General features: G+C 44.0%; 1 protein-coding gene and 2 long non-coding RNA genes across 3 annotated transcripts in view; 1 reads left to right on the top strand and 2 right to left on the bottom strand.

The window, feature by feature from the left end:
• The window catches only part of LOC135374164 (piezo-type mechanosensitive ion channel component-like), a 123,867-nt gene that overhangs the window by 6,405 nt on the left and 99,328 nt on the right, over positions 1–18,134 (top strand). The window contains exons 5-11 of the mRNA XM_064607177.1: positions 4,593–4,782; positions 4,868–4,987; positions 11,808–12,085; positions 15,462–15,633; positions 15,943–16,069; positions 16,128–16,339; positions 17,805–17,953. Of these exons, the coding sequence (XP_064463247.1) occupies positions 4,593–4,782; positions 4,868–4,987; positions 11,808–12,085; positions 15,462–15,633; positions 15,943–16,069; positions 16,128–16,339; positions 17,805–17,953 (1,248 nt within the window). The remainder of the gene's footprint in view (positions 1–4,592; positions 4,783–4,867; positions 4,988–11,807; positions 12,086–15,461; positions 15,634–15,942; positions 16,070–16,127; positions 16,340–17,804; positions 17,954–18,134) is intronic.
• Positions 2,807–4,025, bottom strand: LOC135374156 (uncharacterized). The gene is made up of 3 exons (XR_010416786.1): positions 3,905–4,025; positions 3,268–3,328; positions 2,807–2,883 (listed from the first exon to the last, which is right to left on the bottom strand). It is a non-coding gene; the product is annotated as an uncharacterized LOC135374156 (long non-coding RNA).
• Positions 9,524–10,066, bottom strand: LOC135374153 (uncharacterized). Its single transcript, XR_010416783.1, has 3 exons — positions 9,758–10,066; positions 9,649–9,673; positions 9,524–9,583 (listed from the first exon to the last, which is right to left on the bottom strand). It is a non-coding gene; the product is annotated as an uncharacterized LOC135374153 (long non-coding RNA).

Below are 18,134 nucleotides of genomic sequence, written 5' to 3' on the forward strand. Positions count from 1 at the left end.
TATATCCTCGGCTTTACTTCTCGGAGCAGTAGGGCTCCTCCTCTCTTTCCTTCCTCCATGCCGTTAGCGAACCACCTTCCCAACCACTGATCTCTATGTATAAAGGCTGGATCGCGCATGGGAGAGGGGCTCGTGGGGGAGAGGCGTGCCTTCGGGCCGCCATGTTGGTGGGCCCTAAAGTGCTGTGTGCGCCCATAGAAAACAATGGGAGGCAACAGAGATTGTGAGTATTTATTGCGCTGCAAGCATTTGTCGTTGCTTGTCATCACACAATTTTGTAAGGTGCCAGTATACTGATGTATCCTAACAGTGTTTCACAGGTGTCCTGCCGTTCGATTCTTAATTACGTTATGTTTTGCATTCCGAAACTAGACCGTCACTGCAGTGCAGCGCTGGGGATTGTACTACAGCACGTTTCCCAGCCAATATTTCAATAAGAAACGACTTGAGGTTAACAACAACCATGTATATAATATCCCGTACTGCGTTCTGGACAAAAATTGTTCCATAAAGAACGGTCCGGGAAGAGATATACTCGCATGGCAGAAAGAGATCGTTCTGTAGAATCACAGCCGTTGTTTTAGCCGTGTATGCGTTTAGTATGATTTATATCAAGCATCGCCTTAGCACGAGTCTCTTAGTAAACGACAGCGGTGTTTTGCCTCGCAAATATGGACACACCGAAGCAGCCCAAATAATTACTTCACGCAATTAGATCACACTCTTTAGGACAGTTAATCAGGTATAGTGATGTAAGCTTAATCAATTAAGTTACTTAGAAAGTGGTAACACCTCCTTGAGACACAGGACTTATCTCTCTTTGAAGTACAGCCCTTCCTTGACGTAGCCTTTGCTTCTTCCTTTATTTGTTCTGATTATTTGCAGGCGCGGTTGTGCCAAACTGAATGTCCTTCTCCAGCGCTCATATGTTTTTGTTGGATACAACTGCAGCGTGAGAAAAGTTTGTCATGCTTGTTATGTGGAGCATGTTCGAAAAAATGCAGCTCCACATATGGTCTTCAAATTGCAACAGGACTATTTGGAGCTTGAAACAGTTGTGATTTTGTCATTTTGGCCCTCGTGTACCCAGTCTGTGAAGCGCAAACAAAAAAGTCTAACACGATATGCTTTTGTAATGAAGATCACTGATGATGAGTAAAGAGAATATACGAGTTCAAGTTTATTCAATATTTTATATCATTCATTATATTATTCAACGTCTTATGTCAAGTTTATACAACATCAAGTTTATTCAAGTTCAAGATTTATTTCTTGCACTTATGCGTTTCAGGATACAATGAACGTGCAGGGAGGTCGCAAAAGGCTACATTTATTGTTTTGTGACCTTGCTACAATGGCAATATATATTTTAGGAATGACAATGATCAGGTACGCTCTCTAAATTTGTAGCACTCATGTTTAGGTTGGAATGAGCAATGAATAGCAACTTCCATCCTGATATTTTCTCATATATGCTAAATTTTAAATTTAATGTGATCGAATATGTGATAATATAACAATAATATATAAGAATATAATATGTGATAAATGAATGTGATCAACAGTAGATGTAAACAACATGAGTAGCCAGAGAAGCAGGAGGAGCACGTTGCAAAAAATGCAGCTGCACATCTGAAACTCCAATCATTATCATCGCCATCTAAAAGGGAGTGTGGTAGCACTGCCGTGAAACCAGGCACGATTTCTGAAGATCTTCTATTACACTTTCCGCAGTTTGCACACTTTTCTGCAGCGTCAGACTCTCTCATAGGAGTTACTTTTCAGTAACGGTGACTCCCATCTTACATTTTAATGTGCGAGGGCTCTCTTGCACTACACATGTACGGTTTCCAAACTGCAACATGACGATTTGGAGCTTGAAACTCGAGCCCTGGTGTACCCTGTCTGTGAAATGATACCAACTGAATCATGTCTGAAACGTGATGTTTAATGGAAGATGGCTTTCTTGGTTGTGCGTTCTGCGTGACAAAGATGTAACACGATATGCTTTTGTAAAGAAGATAAGTGATGTTATGCTCTATGAATGAAGAGAATATACATTTTTCAAGTTCAACATTTATTCTGGCATATACGCATTTCAAGATACAATGAATGTGCAGGGAAGTGACAAAACAATACATTTATTGTTTTGTGACCTCCCTGCAATGACAATATATATCTCAGGAATGACAATGTACACGTACACTATGCAAATTTGTTGCACCCAATTTTCATGCATGCTGAATTTTAAATTTTTGTTTTGCTGCCTATGTGTTCAGTGTATTACAAATTGCTTAATGCAAACAACACTTTGTTAATTTCAAGCTTTTTGCTCCCATCTAAGATATTCCTATCCTGGAGGAACTGCCACTTCGACACCATAAAATATTCAGTAGGTTTCACTCTGGCAGGCCCTGCCACTGCAAATTTCCTGAATTGAAACCCTTCAAACTGTGTCATAATCTTAAATACGTCAATATTTCTGCAAGTAGTTGACATGCTCGATGACACTCCTCCTGCAGCTAAGGCAACTAAAAAAAAGAGTTCCAAGAGGCCGAAGGTAAACCTACAGCTGCACGAGTGTGATCAACAGTAGTGCATTCTCAATAAATAATTTTCTTCTTATAGCATACATATGCATGCCTATTAACTGGAACAATTATCACAGTTCCCTGACAAGTTTTAATTTCTGAGAGTGTACTGTAGAGGCTGCTTAGATCAACAACAGTTCATACAAGGTATTATATACTGTGAATGCCTTTAAAAATCCCATGTGACACACATGCCTTTACTTTATGGAGGTGTTGTGGTAGTCAAAGTTTGTGGGCATTACGCAGGTTCTGCACCCATTTCTTGAGTATGTTGAGGCAGCTGTGAAGTAACCTGCATTGATGATGATTATTCCAATTTTTATGGTGCATCGACAACAAAAGAAATAATACATCAGAACATTGGTTTGGGTGCAACCAGTTAAAAATGAACATGTTGTTTAATAAATGCATTGGACAAATGTTAAAACATCAGTTTAAAACATGGTTTACAATCCCTGTATCTTCTAAAAATTAAAAAGATTAAAAACTATTCTAAGAAGAAGTACAATCTCTAATTATTTTATTGCTGGGTGAAGGAGCCTAAAGTCTAAGGTGTGTTTCTGATGTGAACATGTAAGAAAATATGCAGAACTGAGAGAGGCTAACCACAGTGCGTGCACTGAGGTTGTTCCTTCCTATAAAGTAGAAACCAGTGGATGAGGAACGTGTTATTTACCTGTACACCCAGCCGTATCACACTGCACAGATAATTCACTGGGTAGCCCTCATGACAAAACCTGTATTGAGAGACCACTTTTGCCTTAAAAACTGCTACAAATAGCACGACACGCTACAAATTATTACTATCGTAACGAGCTGACGATACAGCTCAGACACAAAGGCGTTATTCAAGTCGCGCCACACCACCGTTACGTAGGATTCTTTGTCACAAATCAAACCAAGGCACAAAACAATACCAATACATGAAAAAAGGTGACAATCGTGGTCTCATTATGACGTAATACCGAACTTGTGCGTGAAGGTAATTCAAAGAAATGAATGTGGCACTTGGCCACTTGCTTCCGCAGAGAACACCGTGTACCATGCTAGCAATGCATGCAAAAAAGCGCTCGAGTGCTCGCACATATATTGATGACAACACTACCTGTGTAGTGTAACGTGTTCTTTCAAGCATATTATGCACTCAAACTGTATTTGCCGCCGGGTATAATGCAAATGTGCTCGATTGAACGTCGGAAGAGCGATCAAGCAACCTGCATCCAGTGCTCGTTTTGGGCAAAAAAACACTTCATAATGGTCAACTAAATATACAGAATGGACGCCTATTTATTCCTCGATAAAGAGTGACTCACCTGTATAAATTTAGGCCCTGTAACCTTGCCAGTACGGTTGGTACGACCGTAATTGCAAGAAGTTGCCATGATCGCTGCGGCGACTGTTGTGGGTACAGTAAGATGGCGGCCGGTTTCTTCACGCTCGCGCTCCCTATCCGCCATCCAGCCTTTTACAATCGAGATCAGTGTTCCCAACGCGCCAGACGCTGTGGCGACTGCTGACATGGTTGCCAGCTGACGTACGCGAAGCCAACCAGTCGTGGCGACGAAAGATAGCTAAAAATTAGTCCCTCGCGGCAAACGTCTTGAAAGAGTAAGCATAGAACGCGGTGCCAGTAAATGACAAAGCTGTCATCTCACCAATGAATTAGGTCTGGATATGAGGGGAAAGCGAATAATGTCTTGGAAAGTATTTTCTTCCAAATGTTCGCAATGAATCGGGTCGTGCCCCTAAAGTCGACGGGCTAGCTTTCCGGCTGCGAGTATTGCGGGTATACCCGCGTAATCCGCGGAGGCACTTCGGGTCTACCCGCGCCTTACCCACTACCCGCGATGACACGGGAATGTGTACCCGCGGAGAACTAACTTCCGCGCCCGCACCCGCCGCACCTGCACTCGTTTTTACATTCGTATCTTACTCTATATACTTTTTATACTACTTGTCTACATAAATGCTCTTGCATATATGCGTTCGGGTGTTATGCAGGCTACTGGGGCTCCCGAAGTTACGGAAACCTATCTGTGACACATCGTCGTTCGTGAATGGCACAGCAGCTGATGTACGTATATTAGAATTCTACGACCAGCACTGGACTACATACATGGAGTGCGTTGCCGTGATTGCTCTCTACTACGTCGCCGCGATTACGACTCGTATACACCTGCTACAACCATCAGTGAGTGTCCCTTTGAGCTGGCTCACGGGCAGGGAGCTCCAAAGACCATTTACGAGAATCAACTAATGGAGCGACTGCTGTGCAGGTTTCTAAGAGACAACGACCCTCGTTGGCAGAGGAGTCACCCAGACTACCTAGCGAAGACGATGCGAACGCTCCGACAAGTGCACTCATCACAAGCAAATCTGCCGACGTGCGCGCGAACGTAAGCTACAGGGGCAATTTGAATAGTTTTCTTTGTGCCGAAATACAATCGTCACCTCAAACGGGATGCCAATGGTTCGAACGACTGAACTTTTTTGGAATGACGATTGACTGTGTTTGGGCGTAGTCGCATAAGTCTCATAACTACCGCTGAAAGAGTTGTGAGCTGGTTGGGTTTTCGAACAGGAAAAATGATAAACGAGTAGCGTCCATGCACAAGGAGCCCGGAAGAGTAGTATCATTTGTAGTGCAGATAAATATATCGTGGCTACTGCTCGTCGATGCTTGAAAGGACCGCCCGGAGCCATTGGCTGATTTCGGGTGTACGTCATTATTCGGCTGCAAATTATGAACCCTAAATGTGTATAAGCCTTCACCCAGCACAGCATCGTAGTTTTTTATTTAAATAAGAAAAACGAACCACCTGTTCACACCAGGGGTGCTAGACTCGTCGTTTCGTGAAACACGAAGAAAGTTCAAGATATGGGAGGGAGTGCAACCATTGGATGCTTTCCGTGGCCCACGTGAGCGTTCCTGACTGTCAATCAAACCTCAGGTCAAGGCTACCGAGACGCGCGCAGTTTGAAAGATTTTCATGACGTCAAAATGACGTTTTGGCTTCCAGGGAGGATGGCGTCTTTGCAGATTTCAGCAATGTAAACAATTCGGGAGATATGAAGAAAGACAGCCGTTGGACAGTTTCTCGGGCCCACGTGACGTCCCGTGTTGTCAATCCTCAATCAAACCAAAGTACAAGGAAAGGGAAATGCAGCTTTTGGCAGAAGTTCCGTGACGTCAAAATGACGTTGCGCAACATTTTTTTCTACCGAGAAAAGTTCAAGGAAAGATAGTGGCGAACTTCGAAGTTTGTTAGAAAGAGTTGCGGCCGCTTTTATTGCCGTGCCTTTACTACTGCGCCTCTGAGTCCACACTTATCACGAGTATCGTTTGAGATGCCAAACGATGATTTTTGCCAGTGTTACCGACTGTCGAAGAACGCTGTTCGTTCGCTGTGTGACCATCTGCGCAGAGCCTACACTCTCAGAACAGAATTCACCGCATAGCATGTTGTGCGCCAACTACAGACACGAATGATATGCTTATCGCTTCCGATTTGAAGAGAGGAGGGGGACATAGGCATTTTTATAGCAATTATCATATATCCAAATTGCTATACACCCCCTCGCTCTTCGGATCAGAAGGGGTACGTAATCCTATCATTCGTGTCAATGGTTTGCGGATAACGTGCTATGCGGTGAAGTTCTGTTCTGAGATTGTAGGATTCACGCAAGATGCGCTTCTCGTCACGGATAATGATATCATTGCGCACAATATTGTTGTGTTCTCCACGTATGACACTGTACCTCCCATGGCCGCAGGTTCCGTGATGCCCTCTTGTTTTCACGTAGTTTCCTTTCTGTACAAAAACGAGATATTCAATACAGACGTTAAATTAAATTTAGGCATAGCTTGTTCTTACGACGATATCCCCTCACCCCGAAAATTACCCTAGCCATCTCATTAGTCAACCAAATGAGTCAATCATTTTGGAGTAATAAGTCAGCCCTGTCTTGGCCAACCTCTCACATAACCCCTAACAGACAAACAAACAATTACCCTTGAAGCGAAGTCATTTTTATGCTGCCGTCAACTACGCACAAGAAATATGTCGTTGTATAGTTCTGAGCTGTATAGTTCTGAGTTGTATAGTTCAGAGCTGCAGGTACAGAATTTTAGCGCACAACACCAGGTAGCCAAATCCAGCTTTCTTTATTATTCCCGTCGAATTTATAAATAATTTTCGAGTAGTGCCGGCCGGAGTGCTGAAACGAAAGAAGGGGGAAAGGAGTCTACGAGATAGGACCGCACAGTAATGACCATGACCACAGACATGAACTCTCTGAGGATATGTAATGGCAAGCAGGATGTATATAATCGCTGTATTAGATTCATTATTAATGATATTTGGATGAACATAGTTATCCCGATATGAAGCTCTCTTCACAGTGTTTTTTAGGCGGCAAAGCGTAATGTTTAAACTTTGTTATTTCGAGCGGGTGACACTGCACCGCTATGCGTGTGTTGAACCACCCACCATCAATGGAGGTATTCGAGCACCCTCGCGGGAAATCTGTTGGTTGAGACATTGCGCAAAGAATGTGACCGAAACCTGGTGAAAAGTAAACGCTGTGAAGCCTTTAGTACGACGGTTAAAGCGGTAACTTCATACGGGATCTTCTTGTCGGTGCGTTCAGCGGACGGGACGTCAGCCTGATGAAAAATCGTAAAGCCCAGTGCAAACAACGATTTCACTTCGGTACTTTGTACTAGGGCCCTCCACGTTCCCCTGCCCGGCCCGGCAATGGCACGAGCCATTGGCACATATGATACATTTATTGCTTCTGATTCGAAAGAGAGAGTGGGACATACGCCTTTTTGTGTCAATTTGGATAAAAAAATAATTGACACAAAAGGCGTGCGCCTCCCTATCCCTTCGAATCAGGAGCGATAACCCTATCGTTTGTAGCAATGCTTGGCGCAGAGCGTGCTATGCCGAGAAGTTGTGTTTTGAGAGTGCGGGCCGAGAAACATGTTTCCAAGAGCCAGGATCGACCGGGTCATACAGCTAATTCCACACAATGGAGGACTATTAATTGATATCATCACGGTGCTTGCGTCATTTCTGTGCATATATTTGCAAGAACAAGCAAAGGACATTGCATTATGGTAAAGTTTGGAGCCTCTATATCATTCTCAAACCCACTTCGCATGCTCCTGACTCCTCACGTATTTCACAAACAATGAACATAGCAGGAGGAGGCAAGCTAGCTGGTGTTGAATTGATATTAACATTGCCTTGAGTTTGAGGGGAAAAAACACAGGACGAACGCAGGTTCAAACAAGTTCGCAAAGCTTGGTGGGAGGGGTAAGGATTTGGTTGTTTTCATTTTTTTTATTTTCCATATATTTTTTTGTCGACAGCATTTTCTTTTTAATTTAATTTAATTTCATTTCATTAATTTATTTTGGTCTCGTGCTGTTGTGCTGTTAAACCGACAGTTCTTGTATGTTTGTGACCGTATCCTATCTTGGTTGGTTGGTTGGTGGTTGGTAAATGTACTTATAAATTTGTTTGATAGGCGCTAGAAACACGTACGTCGCCACTGGAAATACTAGGCCGGGATCTATTCGTTGACACAGGGCCGGGCTCTACACACCGGGCTACCGGGCGGGGCCGGGTCATTTTCCAATGCGCCCGTGCAAGGCTCTACTTTGTAGTAACGCGCGATGCATGAGCCCTGGAAGCTCTAGCAGCGTTCTTTATCAAGAGCCTCAGATAGAGAAACGTACACGACGGAACGCTAAGGTAAAATATACAATGTGCGTGAATATAATTTGTCCCGGCAGAAGCGAAGAAACGCGACACAAAAAACACGTGACGCATGAACTCCCTTATGAAAATGGGTGTTTAGTTTCTGTTTACTTTCTACAGACCAAGGTCAACATGGAAAACAAACATTCTTCAGAGTTTGTGTTGCTTTCATGTTTACATCATATGTTTACTTCTTGTTGACTTATGGCCCTCAACTTTCTGTAGACATTTGGCTACAGAATAGCTGTGGAATTTTTTGTTCTCTTTCTGTGTACTGTCAACATAATTCTGGTAACACCATCCCGCGTATGAGGTGAAGACTTTTTGTAGACTTCCTGTGACTCCACTCTCTTAGAAATGAACTTCACCGCATAGCACACTCCTGGCCAATCATCATCTCGAATATCGCTATCTGCCTGAAAACGGGAGGTGTACGCCATTTTTGTGACAATTATGAACAGCGTAAGTATCACAAAAAAGCCGTGCGCCTACCGTTTTGAACAAATCAGGTCACATAGCGATATCATTCGAGTTGATGGTCGGCTAGGAGCATGCTATGTGGTGAAGTTCATTTTTAAGAGTGCATATGTTCACTTACTCGCAACACGCATAAAATACACGAAATGAAGTACTGCAAAATTATATATGTATCTACTTTATTCCGAAAATGCATACCTTGAAAGTGGTATCCAGTGTCGACACAATCATACAAAACATCCCGCGCACACAGTAGTTACGTATTTCACACGTACACATCCTTCGTGCCACATAGTGTCGCGTCGCACAATTGACAGTCAATGATCTGCTGTTCTTCTGGCGACCCACGGTGAAACAGCTAGAATTTCGGCGCCAGCGACGTCTCTGAAGCGCTGGAGAGATATGTGTCTGAAATAGGGCGTGCAATCGCAAATTAGTAACGTTCAAACACAAGTGAGTAAAACTGAGTAATACGGTCATAGCAACAACAAAGTTGGTTCAGACAGCTTAGTGTTCAACAAAGTAGAGCCTGCAAGAAGGAAAATGAAATTAGGAGAATCAACACCAGCCACGAAGTGTACACTTACCTGACGGGACGCAACACTGCAGCCGCTGCTCCGAACAAATAACAAAAAGCTACAGCAGAACAGTCATGGTGTGAATACATGCGAAGCTTAATCACACACTCCGATCACACAGCTTACCCATTACGACGCAAAATCATATCCTCCTTCCTTCTTTCATGGCCTGCAACAACGAGAATGAAATTAGCAGAAGCAACACCGGCCACGAACTGATACTTGTACACCTACCTGACGGGACGCAACACTGCAGCCGCTGCTCCAAACAAACAACAAAAGCCAACAGTCATGGTGTGAATACAAGTGAAGCTTAATCACACACTTCGATCACACAGCTTACCCCATACGACGCAAAATCACGGCCTCCTTTGTTCACAAATGGACGAGCGAGCGCGGAGACCGTTCAAACGTCTTGCAACGGTTCCAACGACATTCCGATGATGCTAATGGCGATGACTCCTTCGTGACGAGGCGAGGGGCGAGGGTGAAGCACGGCGGCGCAGAGTCAAAATGTGGAGCAAACTTGTCGCATGCGCATGATCCTCATGTGGTCGTATAAGTTGGAAATATATTGCATAATATACTGAAATATAAATAATACGAGGAAGCGCCTTCCCAAAGCCAACGAAAATGTATTTAGAGCTTTAGTGTGCAGCTAAAATGTGACAAAGTGTCATTTAAGCAACATTTGATCATAAGTTCAGATTCAAATACCGCTTTGTTTAGTGGAAAGACGGTAACACTGATCTGTCTACCTCCCGGGAGTTTTTTTTCTTTTTTTTTTGAACTCACCCTGAAATTGCTAATATTACCCATACAGCCTGTCTCCCAATGAATAGATTCACAAATATGCCTCTATACATATATACCGCCACCCCCCCACCCCGTTAGGAAATGCTCGGTGCCCCCAGAGGTCGACCTCTGGGACATTACTGGCCGATAATGCAGTAATTAATAATACAAAATACATCTATAAAATAAAACGGTCGAAATAAATACTCATTACACAGGTGCACAGAAAGTCCACAAAGCGTCAACAACGACACCTATGTACATTGTCCACACAAGGTACACATAAGGTATTTCAAAAGACTGTCAACATGATGTCAACAGCAATTCCTGTTGACTTGATCAACAAGAAGTCGAAGTCAACACACTGTCAAGACAGGAAACAAGAAGTCCACAAGAAGTCTGCAGAAAGACAAAATGCATTTTCATAAGGGCTGCTTGCTCATGTTACAGCCTCCGTGCGCTTTCAAATCGCAGCTGTGCAAGCGACTAACCTACGGTCAGGCACTCGATTGCTGAAGTTGTACTCGTCATTCCCCTTGTTGTAAGGCATAGTGACGACCGCGATCCGCAAGTAGCAACAAAAACGCCAATGGTGCGTCAGATATTGCTTTGTACTATTTATTTTTTAAATTCATCTTCGACACTTTTTCATTCCGTCTGCTTATGTTGCGTGACTAAAAATTCATACTTGCAGTCGTCTGCGAGTGCGAACGAAGAGGAGGCTCTGCCACTCTACCGGCCAGTCAGTTCTACCATAAGTATGAGTGGGCGTTGCTTCTGAATTAAACGTTAGTTGAGCGACTGCGTCTTCTGCGTCGCGTTGTTCTCTCTTCATTGTACTCGTTTATGATGCATTGTGACTACCAACAAGCCGAATCTGTCGCTATTTTCAGTTCTGCCAGCATCCATTTATGCAGTTCCGCGTATTACCGACATGGCTCTCTGCATTCAGATGGTGTTGATAAAAGTTACTGCAAAATCCGTTGCTTTTGTATGTTGCTGGGCATCCGGTTGAAAACAAAGAAATCGGGTTTTCCCGACGTGATGACGACCAGTAAATAAGGCAAAATCTAACTTCGAGAGCGTTATGAATGTCGCTGAACTGTACTTCGATCGGTGATTGTTCAGACACCTGAAAAAGTGGGTGGAGCTCCAGGTCCAGGCAGGTCGCATTAATCACCAGACTCACTCTTTCAGAGACGGCTCTGACATTTGCGAAACATCAGTGTAACTGCGGATTCTTGTTTTTTTTTTTGTTTTTTTAGTCGAACGCGACATATCTGAGCTCTCGCCGTTTTTCTCAGTCTCGTCGTCTCTCCGAATCGTCCAGCTTCTCTCAGCATGACGTCACTCGGTCTGCTTGGCATTCGTTACTCCATGCACAGTATTTATTGTTTCAACCGAGCGGGGAATTCCATAGCTGCCGCCATTTTTTCACAGTATGCACGGTAAACGGATACCGCTTAATGCGACGATCGTCAGGAACGTGAAAAAAAAAAAAAGTAACGGTAACATGGTACGAATGATTATGTGTGGGGAGTTTCGTCGCCAGGGGATATTCATCGTATATGTCCAAAAGTGCTATCACGCAATCGCAGGATCCGGATCAAGACATCTGTCTATCTTGGAATAATAACCACATGGAGAAGTCGTTGCCAGGCGACGCGATTCCTTCCCACCCCCCATTACATAGCGGCAAGAGGAACCCACAAACCTGTCAGAACAGGAAGAATATTTTGCGCCAGTTCCTCACTGTACTGTGTGGCGCGAGCCATGTGCTCACTTTGACGGCCATGATGGCCTGGAGCATCACCTATACTTCCTGGTTGAGCTTCGTGTTGCTACTATGGTCCTGCATTCTCTGCATGATGCCCAAGTAAGTCGAAATGTCCAGTTCATTTACTACTGTCTCTACTTATCTGGGATCGATTATGCAGACTGCTGTACCGGAAACACAGTTCGATCCTACACATAGCTTCACCGCATAGCACCTAGCCAACCATCACCCCGAATGACAACGTTCTCCCTCTTGATTTCATGAAAACGGGGGGGGGGGGGGGGGCGTACGCCATTTTTGTGGCAATTATCAACCTCATAATGTCACAAAGATGACGTACGCCCCCGTCTTCAGCGAATTAGAAGAAAGAACGAGGTTACTCGGCATGATGGTTGGTTAGGAGCGTGCTATGCAGTGAAGTTCATTTTTAATGGTGTAGTGCTGCATTGCAGTGGCTCATGCACAGGGTGTTTTCGATATCGGTAATAACTATGTTAAAAATAAAGAGCTCTGAGAACAGCCAGGATGATATCTTTTGGGAAAGAGCATGTAACTACTGGACGACTGATTACGTAAAATCCCTTTATTAACTTTTTATGCAGTTGTTTTCGCGAAAATACGAGAGAGCTGAATCGCAGGCGGCCATTATTTTCATCCACCATCTATCTCAAAATTCCGGACGAGCGCGTATAAATATATATATAAATATACACATAAATTGTCAACTTTGGTACTCAAGTGAGCCGAAACCAGAACGACGCATTTTTCGATCGCAGAAACGACATCACTTCGACTTATCCGGACCGGGAAGGGGTATGTCTGACCAACAGCTCAGCGCTTATTCCAATCAGCTCGATCGCTACAAAACACGTGGCCCTCATATGCGAACGCTTCTTCCCTCATTTTGGCGCTCGAGAAGCGCGTAGTGCTGGTTTCGCCTCATTTCTTCGATTTATATCTGCAAATTTCCAGATATAGTCATTTTATTGTTTCTGGATTTTTGAAGCAGAGGGCGGATTCAAATAAAGATACGTCTCAAATTCTATTGTTTCGCGTTTTCGTGAAAACGTCTAATTGCAACGTTAATCAATGCAGTTTAGGTAATTAGTAATCCAGTCCTTACACGCTCTTTCATGCAGGACGTCCGCCTGTCCACGTAACTCGACCCTAAAAATGGCATCAATTCTGCTCACACATTCTTTTTATTTTTGTCAAACTAAACATAAATAAATAAATAAAACACCCTGTACAATACCCGTGCCACACTGGCAGAAAAAAATGGCAGCGTGTAATGTCAGCCGGGTCCCGAGTGTAATTTCCTTGACGATAGTCGTGCTACACGTCAGATGAGAAACGCGATGATGTCGATGCGGGTCTCCCTCTAGCCACGCAAGAGATACTGTACCTGAAGCGCGCGTAAACGTGTTCAAACGTATTGAAAATACCTAGAATATTCTATGAGAAAATTTGCTTTATGTCATAACCGATGGTCTGCACTACGTCGGAAAACCGTTGTCATCTTGCCCGTCAGGTGGCAGTACACGCAAATTTCCAGAAAGTTAACATCCCCTGGCACTCTGGCGGTTCATACCATACCTGAAACCTCGCTAGATATAATCGTTAATTATATAATACCTGTTTGACATATATTAAAGTGCTTTTGAGATCTTTTTTTGCGGAACATAAAAAAAAAACCTACGTCAGCAATTTGGCGAATTTTTTTGTGCTTCTGTAATTTATAAAATAATTGAGCGGTGCGTAGTACAGAGTAGCTTTATGCAAGTGTTCAGTTGCCCTTGTGTTCAGACGATGGGAGCGAGGGTACACATTTCGTGTGCGAATGAGCTGTGGTGATTACGCGGAGACTGTCATTCAGAGGAATGCCGTTAAGTATCTCCTCACTGCACGGCACGAATGGCATTAAGATACAACTCATTACACACATGATGTCATTTTTCGTGCCCGTATGGTAGGGGTATAAGATTGCGCCTGTGTGAAAATTCCTATGAATTCCTGGGAAAAAACGACCCGCTTCTCCGAACGATGCAGCACCTCCCTGGCAAAAGAAATATACTCATATACATGTGCGGCAATATACGTGTACACTACAAAGGTAACTACAGGTTAAATACAGGTTAGGCTAAATACAGGTAACTAACATCACCCGAACGTATACGCCGTTCCCATACTGTAATTAAGAGAAACCTAATCCTCATTCAGCGAAATTGCGCGATCGCCGCGTGAAAGCGAATATTGCTTTGTGGTCCAAATGGTTCGCAGCAAAATGCCTGAAAAATTACTTCGAGCACTTTAATCGGTGCTCCTTAAAGGAGGTAAGAACTCCTATCTGCAGGTATTTAGTTATGGGTGTAATATTGTTCTTCTACGTTTCGTAATTCTATTTACAATTTATTGTTCAGTGCTTCTCCTTCATAACGTGTGCAGCGTTAATACAAAAACGCAATTTTTTTCGATGATGGCGAGTCGATGTACCGCCATCCAGATACCTGTATTCATTGTTACGTCATTTGAAGAATTGTAGCACCCAATCAGGCGCCAACGCGGAGGTACCAATAACGTTCTGCTCTACACTCTTAACAATGAACTTCACCACATACACTCTTTAAAATGAACTTCACCGCATAGCACGCTCCTAGCCAACCATAATCTCGAATGATATAGTTATCTGCCTTGATTTGCTGAAAACGGGAAGCGTACGCCTTTTCTGTGACAATTATGAACAGCATAAGTGTCACAGAAAAGGCGTACGCCTCCCGTTTTCAACAAATCAGGGCAGACAACGATATCATTCGAGATGATGGTTGGCTAGGAGCGTGCTATGCGGTGAAGTTCATTTTTAAGAGTGTAGCATGTTCCTAGTCAACAATCATCGCGAATGACAACGTTCTCATCCCTGATTTGTTGAAAACGGGAGGCGAGTATGACTATTTTGTAGCCAAAATGTCGCACATAATGGTCACCTCCCGTTATCAACAACGCAGGAGAGAGAACGTTGTCATTGGGGATGATGGTTGGCTAGCAGCGTGCTGTATGTGGTCAAGATATGGACCTATCAGATTCAGCTACACAAAAGGTGCCACAGCCAACAAGTTAAAATCCCTGTTTGCAGCCGACACAGTCGGCGGGCTAGCTTGGTAGAGTTCATAGCCCCTTGAAATACCGAAAACACAAAGCCCAGTCGATGAACGAAGTTACCGTAAGTTTGCAAGCGAATTGTGGATCCATAGACAGTGTGTCCTACCACGCTTTCTACCTATTTGTGCCGATCATGGGAAGCAGATTGGGAGTGAATGAAATTGAAATGCCAGGCATTGGTGCACTTGAACAAGGAAACACAACGCGAAAAGCTGGACGGAGAGAAGAGACAATACACAAGGAGCGTATCTGTTCTCGACGTCCAGTTTTTGGCGCGGTTCAACTTATTCTTATTACGCATCGACGTTCTTAAACGCAGCACGCGTCGAGCATGTTTGCGGACGTCCCCAGCACTGGTTGCGTACGCAGAGCTGTTGCTGCTACTTCAATATGTTCTCAGTTTGAACCTGACAGACACGGAGTTGCCAGAGCTTCCTCAGGTGGGGCTGATAAAGTACTACGAGAAGTCCTACCGCGCCCTCTTCGTCAAGGTAGGCGTCATCGTACTCACCTTTGAATCGCAAGTACACTCTTAAAAATGAACTTCACCACATAGCACGCTCCTAGCCAACCATCATCCCGAATGACAACGTACTCGCCCCTGATTTGTTGAAAACGGGAGGAGGAGCCTATTTTGTGCCGTGCATAATGGACACAAAATAGGCTCCTCCTCCCGTTTTCAGCAAATCAGGGGCGAGAACGTTGTCATTCGGGATGACGGTTGGCTAGGAGCGTGCTATGTGGTGAAGTTCATTTTTAAGAGTGTAGTAATGCGTCGCGTGTATGTCCATCACTCGCAGATGTCCTGTACAGTGGTCTTCTGGATAACCTTATACCAGTATGTGGATTTGAGGCACCGTGGATATCCCAGTGAGATTTTGGGAGTCACCAAGACACTCGATGATTCAGGGTCCGTTCCCAGCCAGGGTATGTTTGCATGCATATTATCAGGAGTGTGATTACAGTTGTATTCACATACCAACAGAGAGAAATCGACGGCAATGGTCTTTCACCACTGCGGCTGATGCCCAGCAACCTGTTCGTCGACTGGCCAACCGAATGCACCGGTTCTTTTCTCGCTACTGGGTTTGGGTTCCTGCTATTTCGCTAGGACTGGTGGCACTCGTTGGTTCCAGGGTGGTTGTGTACAGGGTGGTCTATCTATTTTTCTTCCTCGTCTTTCTTCTAATATTCCAGGTGAGCTCTATGATGATGATGATGATGACAGGAGAAAAAAAAATGCAGGTGTGAGCCCGCTCACTGCGGGACTACTCCATGTCTAATAAAGAAAACACAAAAGAAAACAACAACAACTTTATTTTGAGATGGAGAGTGGGGAGGTTCATCGCCGGAGGCGATACTCTACCGCATTGCTGGTGGGAATGTGGGGAATAAAAGCATGAGCCCCTTCACAATAACGATCGAAGTCCGATGACTAGTGGACTAAAAGTGCAGTAAGTAGTGCAATATTTTATGGCATGATATTGTATGATGGGACTGATCGACTTACGCCAGTTCTTACGAAACTTGTGAAATTGGCCGTCTTGGTATCAGCTCGACCAGCTGAACAGCCATGTCTGAACAACTTGTTTTGCATAATATTGTCATACCCCGCTGAAAGCGAGGTGCCGTCAACAGTTCATGACTACAGATTCCACCTCCATTCCAAACATTTTGTTTGTATAGCACAGAACTGCTGCACCTTCTGAGTCATTGTGTCCGTATAATTTCTAATTACTGGGAAAATGAGTCTTGAATATTCCCGAATGCAGCGCCCGGAATGCACTGTGCAATGAATTCACGTAACTAGGCTGCATAGTAGGCTACAGACAATACAATCTGATACAATCCCCTCCGATTTGCCGGGGAAAAGCCGTATTCACGTTAGTTTTATTATAGCAAAACTTGCGTTTTGTCACCAAGGGCTGTTACTGCTGTGAAGCTGTACTGTACTGCCATCATGGGATATGATTACATCATGCTGCACTCTCCTCATGGCACGCTCCTAGCCAACCATCATTCCGAATGATATCGTTCTTGCCAGTGATTTGTTGAGAACGGGAGGCGTACGCCTTTTTCGTACCAATTACGGGAGCACAAGAGATGCAAAAAAGACGTACTCCTCCCATTTCCCAACAATCATGCCCTGAACGATGTCATGGTTGGCTAGGAGTGTGCTATGAAGTGAAGTTCGTTTTTAAGAGTGTAGAATAAGGCAGCATATGATGACACTCACTAGTTTGAATTGAAACTATTTTTTTTCTTTAAAGACGCCAAATCTCGTAAAGAATGCGCATTTCTATCCTCTTGAAAATATTGCTATGGCCCCACAGTTACCGAATATTGGCGGAGTTGAACTTACTGCGCTTTTTGCAGGCGTCAATGTCCCGTTCCTCGTACTAACAATCCAGCGTGATAAGCAGCAAATAGACGCTGCTGGATCTGCAACGATTTACAGACATCTATGGGAAGTCAAGGGCGTCAACCTTTCTATACCAGTACAGTTTGGGAGGCATTGACTTACGTTTACCCTAGGACCTTCTGGTTCCAGTTCTATGGCTTCTTTACTTTCCATACCCGTGTTGGCTGGCATCGCATTTATTTCACACCTTGCGTCCCTTAACACCACTGTTTCCATAAATTCGTTATCTTGTGTTTCCAGCTGTCCTACAACCTCTGGGTAGATATGATGTACTGCTTTTTGATGGCGGTTATCATTTATACGATGATGGTAGTCATCCTCATCTACACGTACCAGTTCGAACGGTTTCCATCCTACTGGGAAGAATATCTCCATATACCTCCTGACATGTAAGTGGGAAAATGATTTCGTTAGGAATACGTTAGTAGGGTTGCCTCAAACGGCAACTCCGCACAAAATTTTGTGTTCTCCGGGCATCCCACCGAACTGAAGGGACTATCGCATCCGGAAAGGTGTGCGTGAGACCGATACGGTAATGTTCGGCATGGTTTCACAATCTACTTGGCTACG

The sequence above is a fragment of the Ornithodoros turicata genome, unplaced genomic scaffold, assembly GCF_037126465.1.
Source record: "Ornithodoros turicata isolate Travis unplaced genomic scaffold, ASM3712646v1 Chromosome45, whole genome shotgun sequence".
NCBI classification, from domain to species: domain Eukaryota; kingdom Metazoa; phylum Arthropoda; class Arachnida; order Ixodida; family Argasidae; genus Ornithodoros; species Ornithodoros turicata.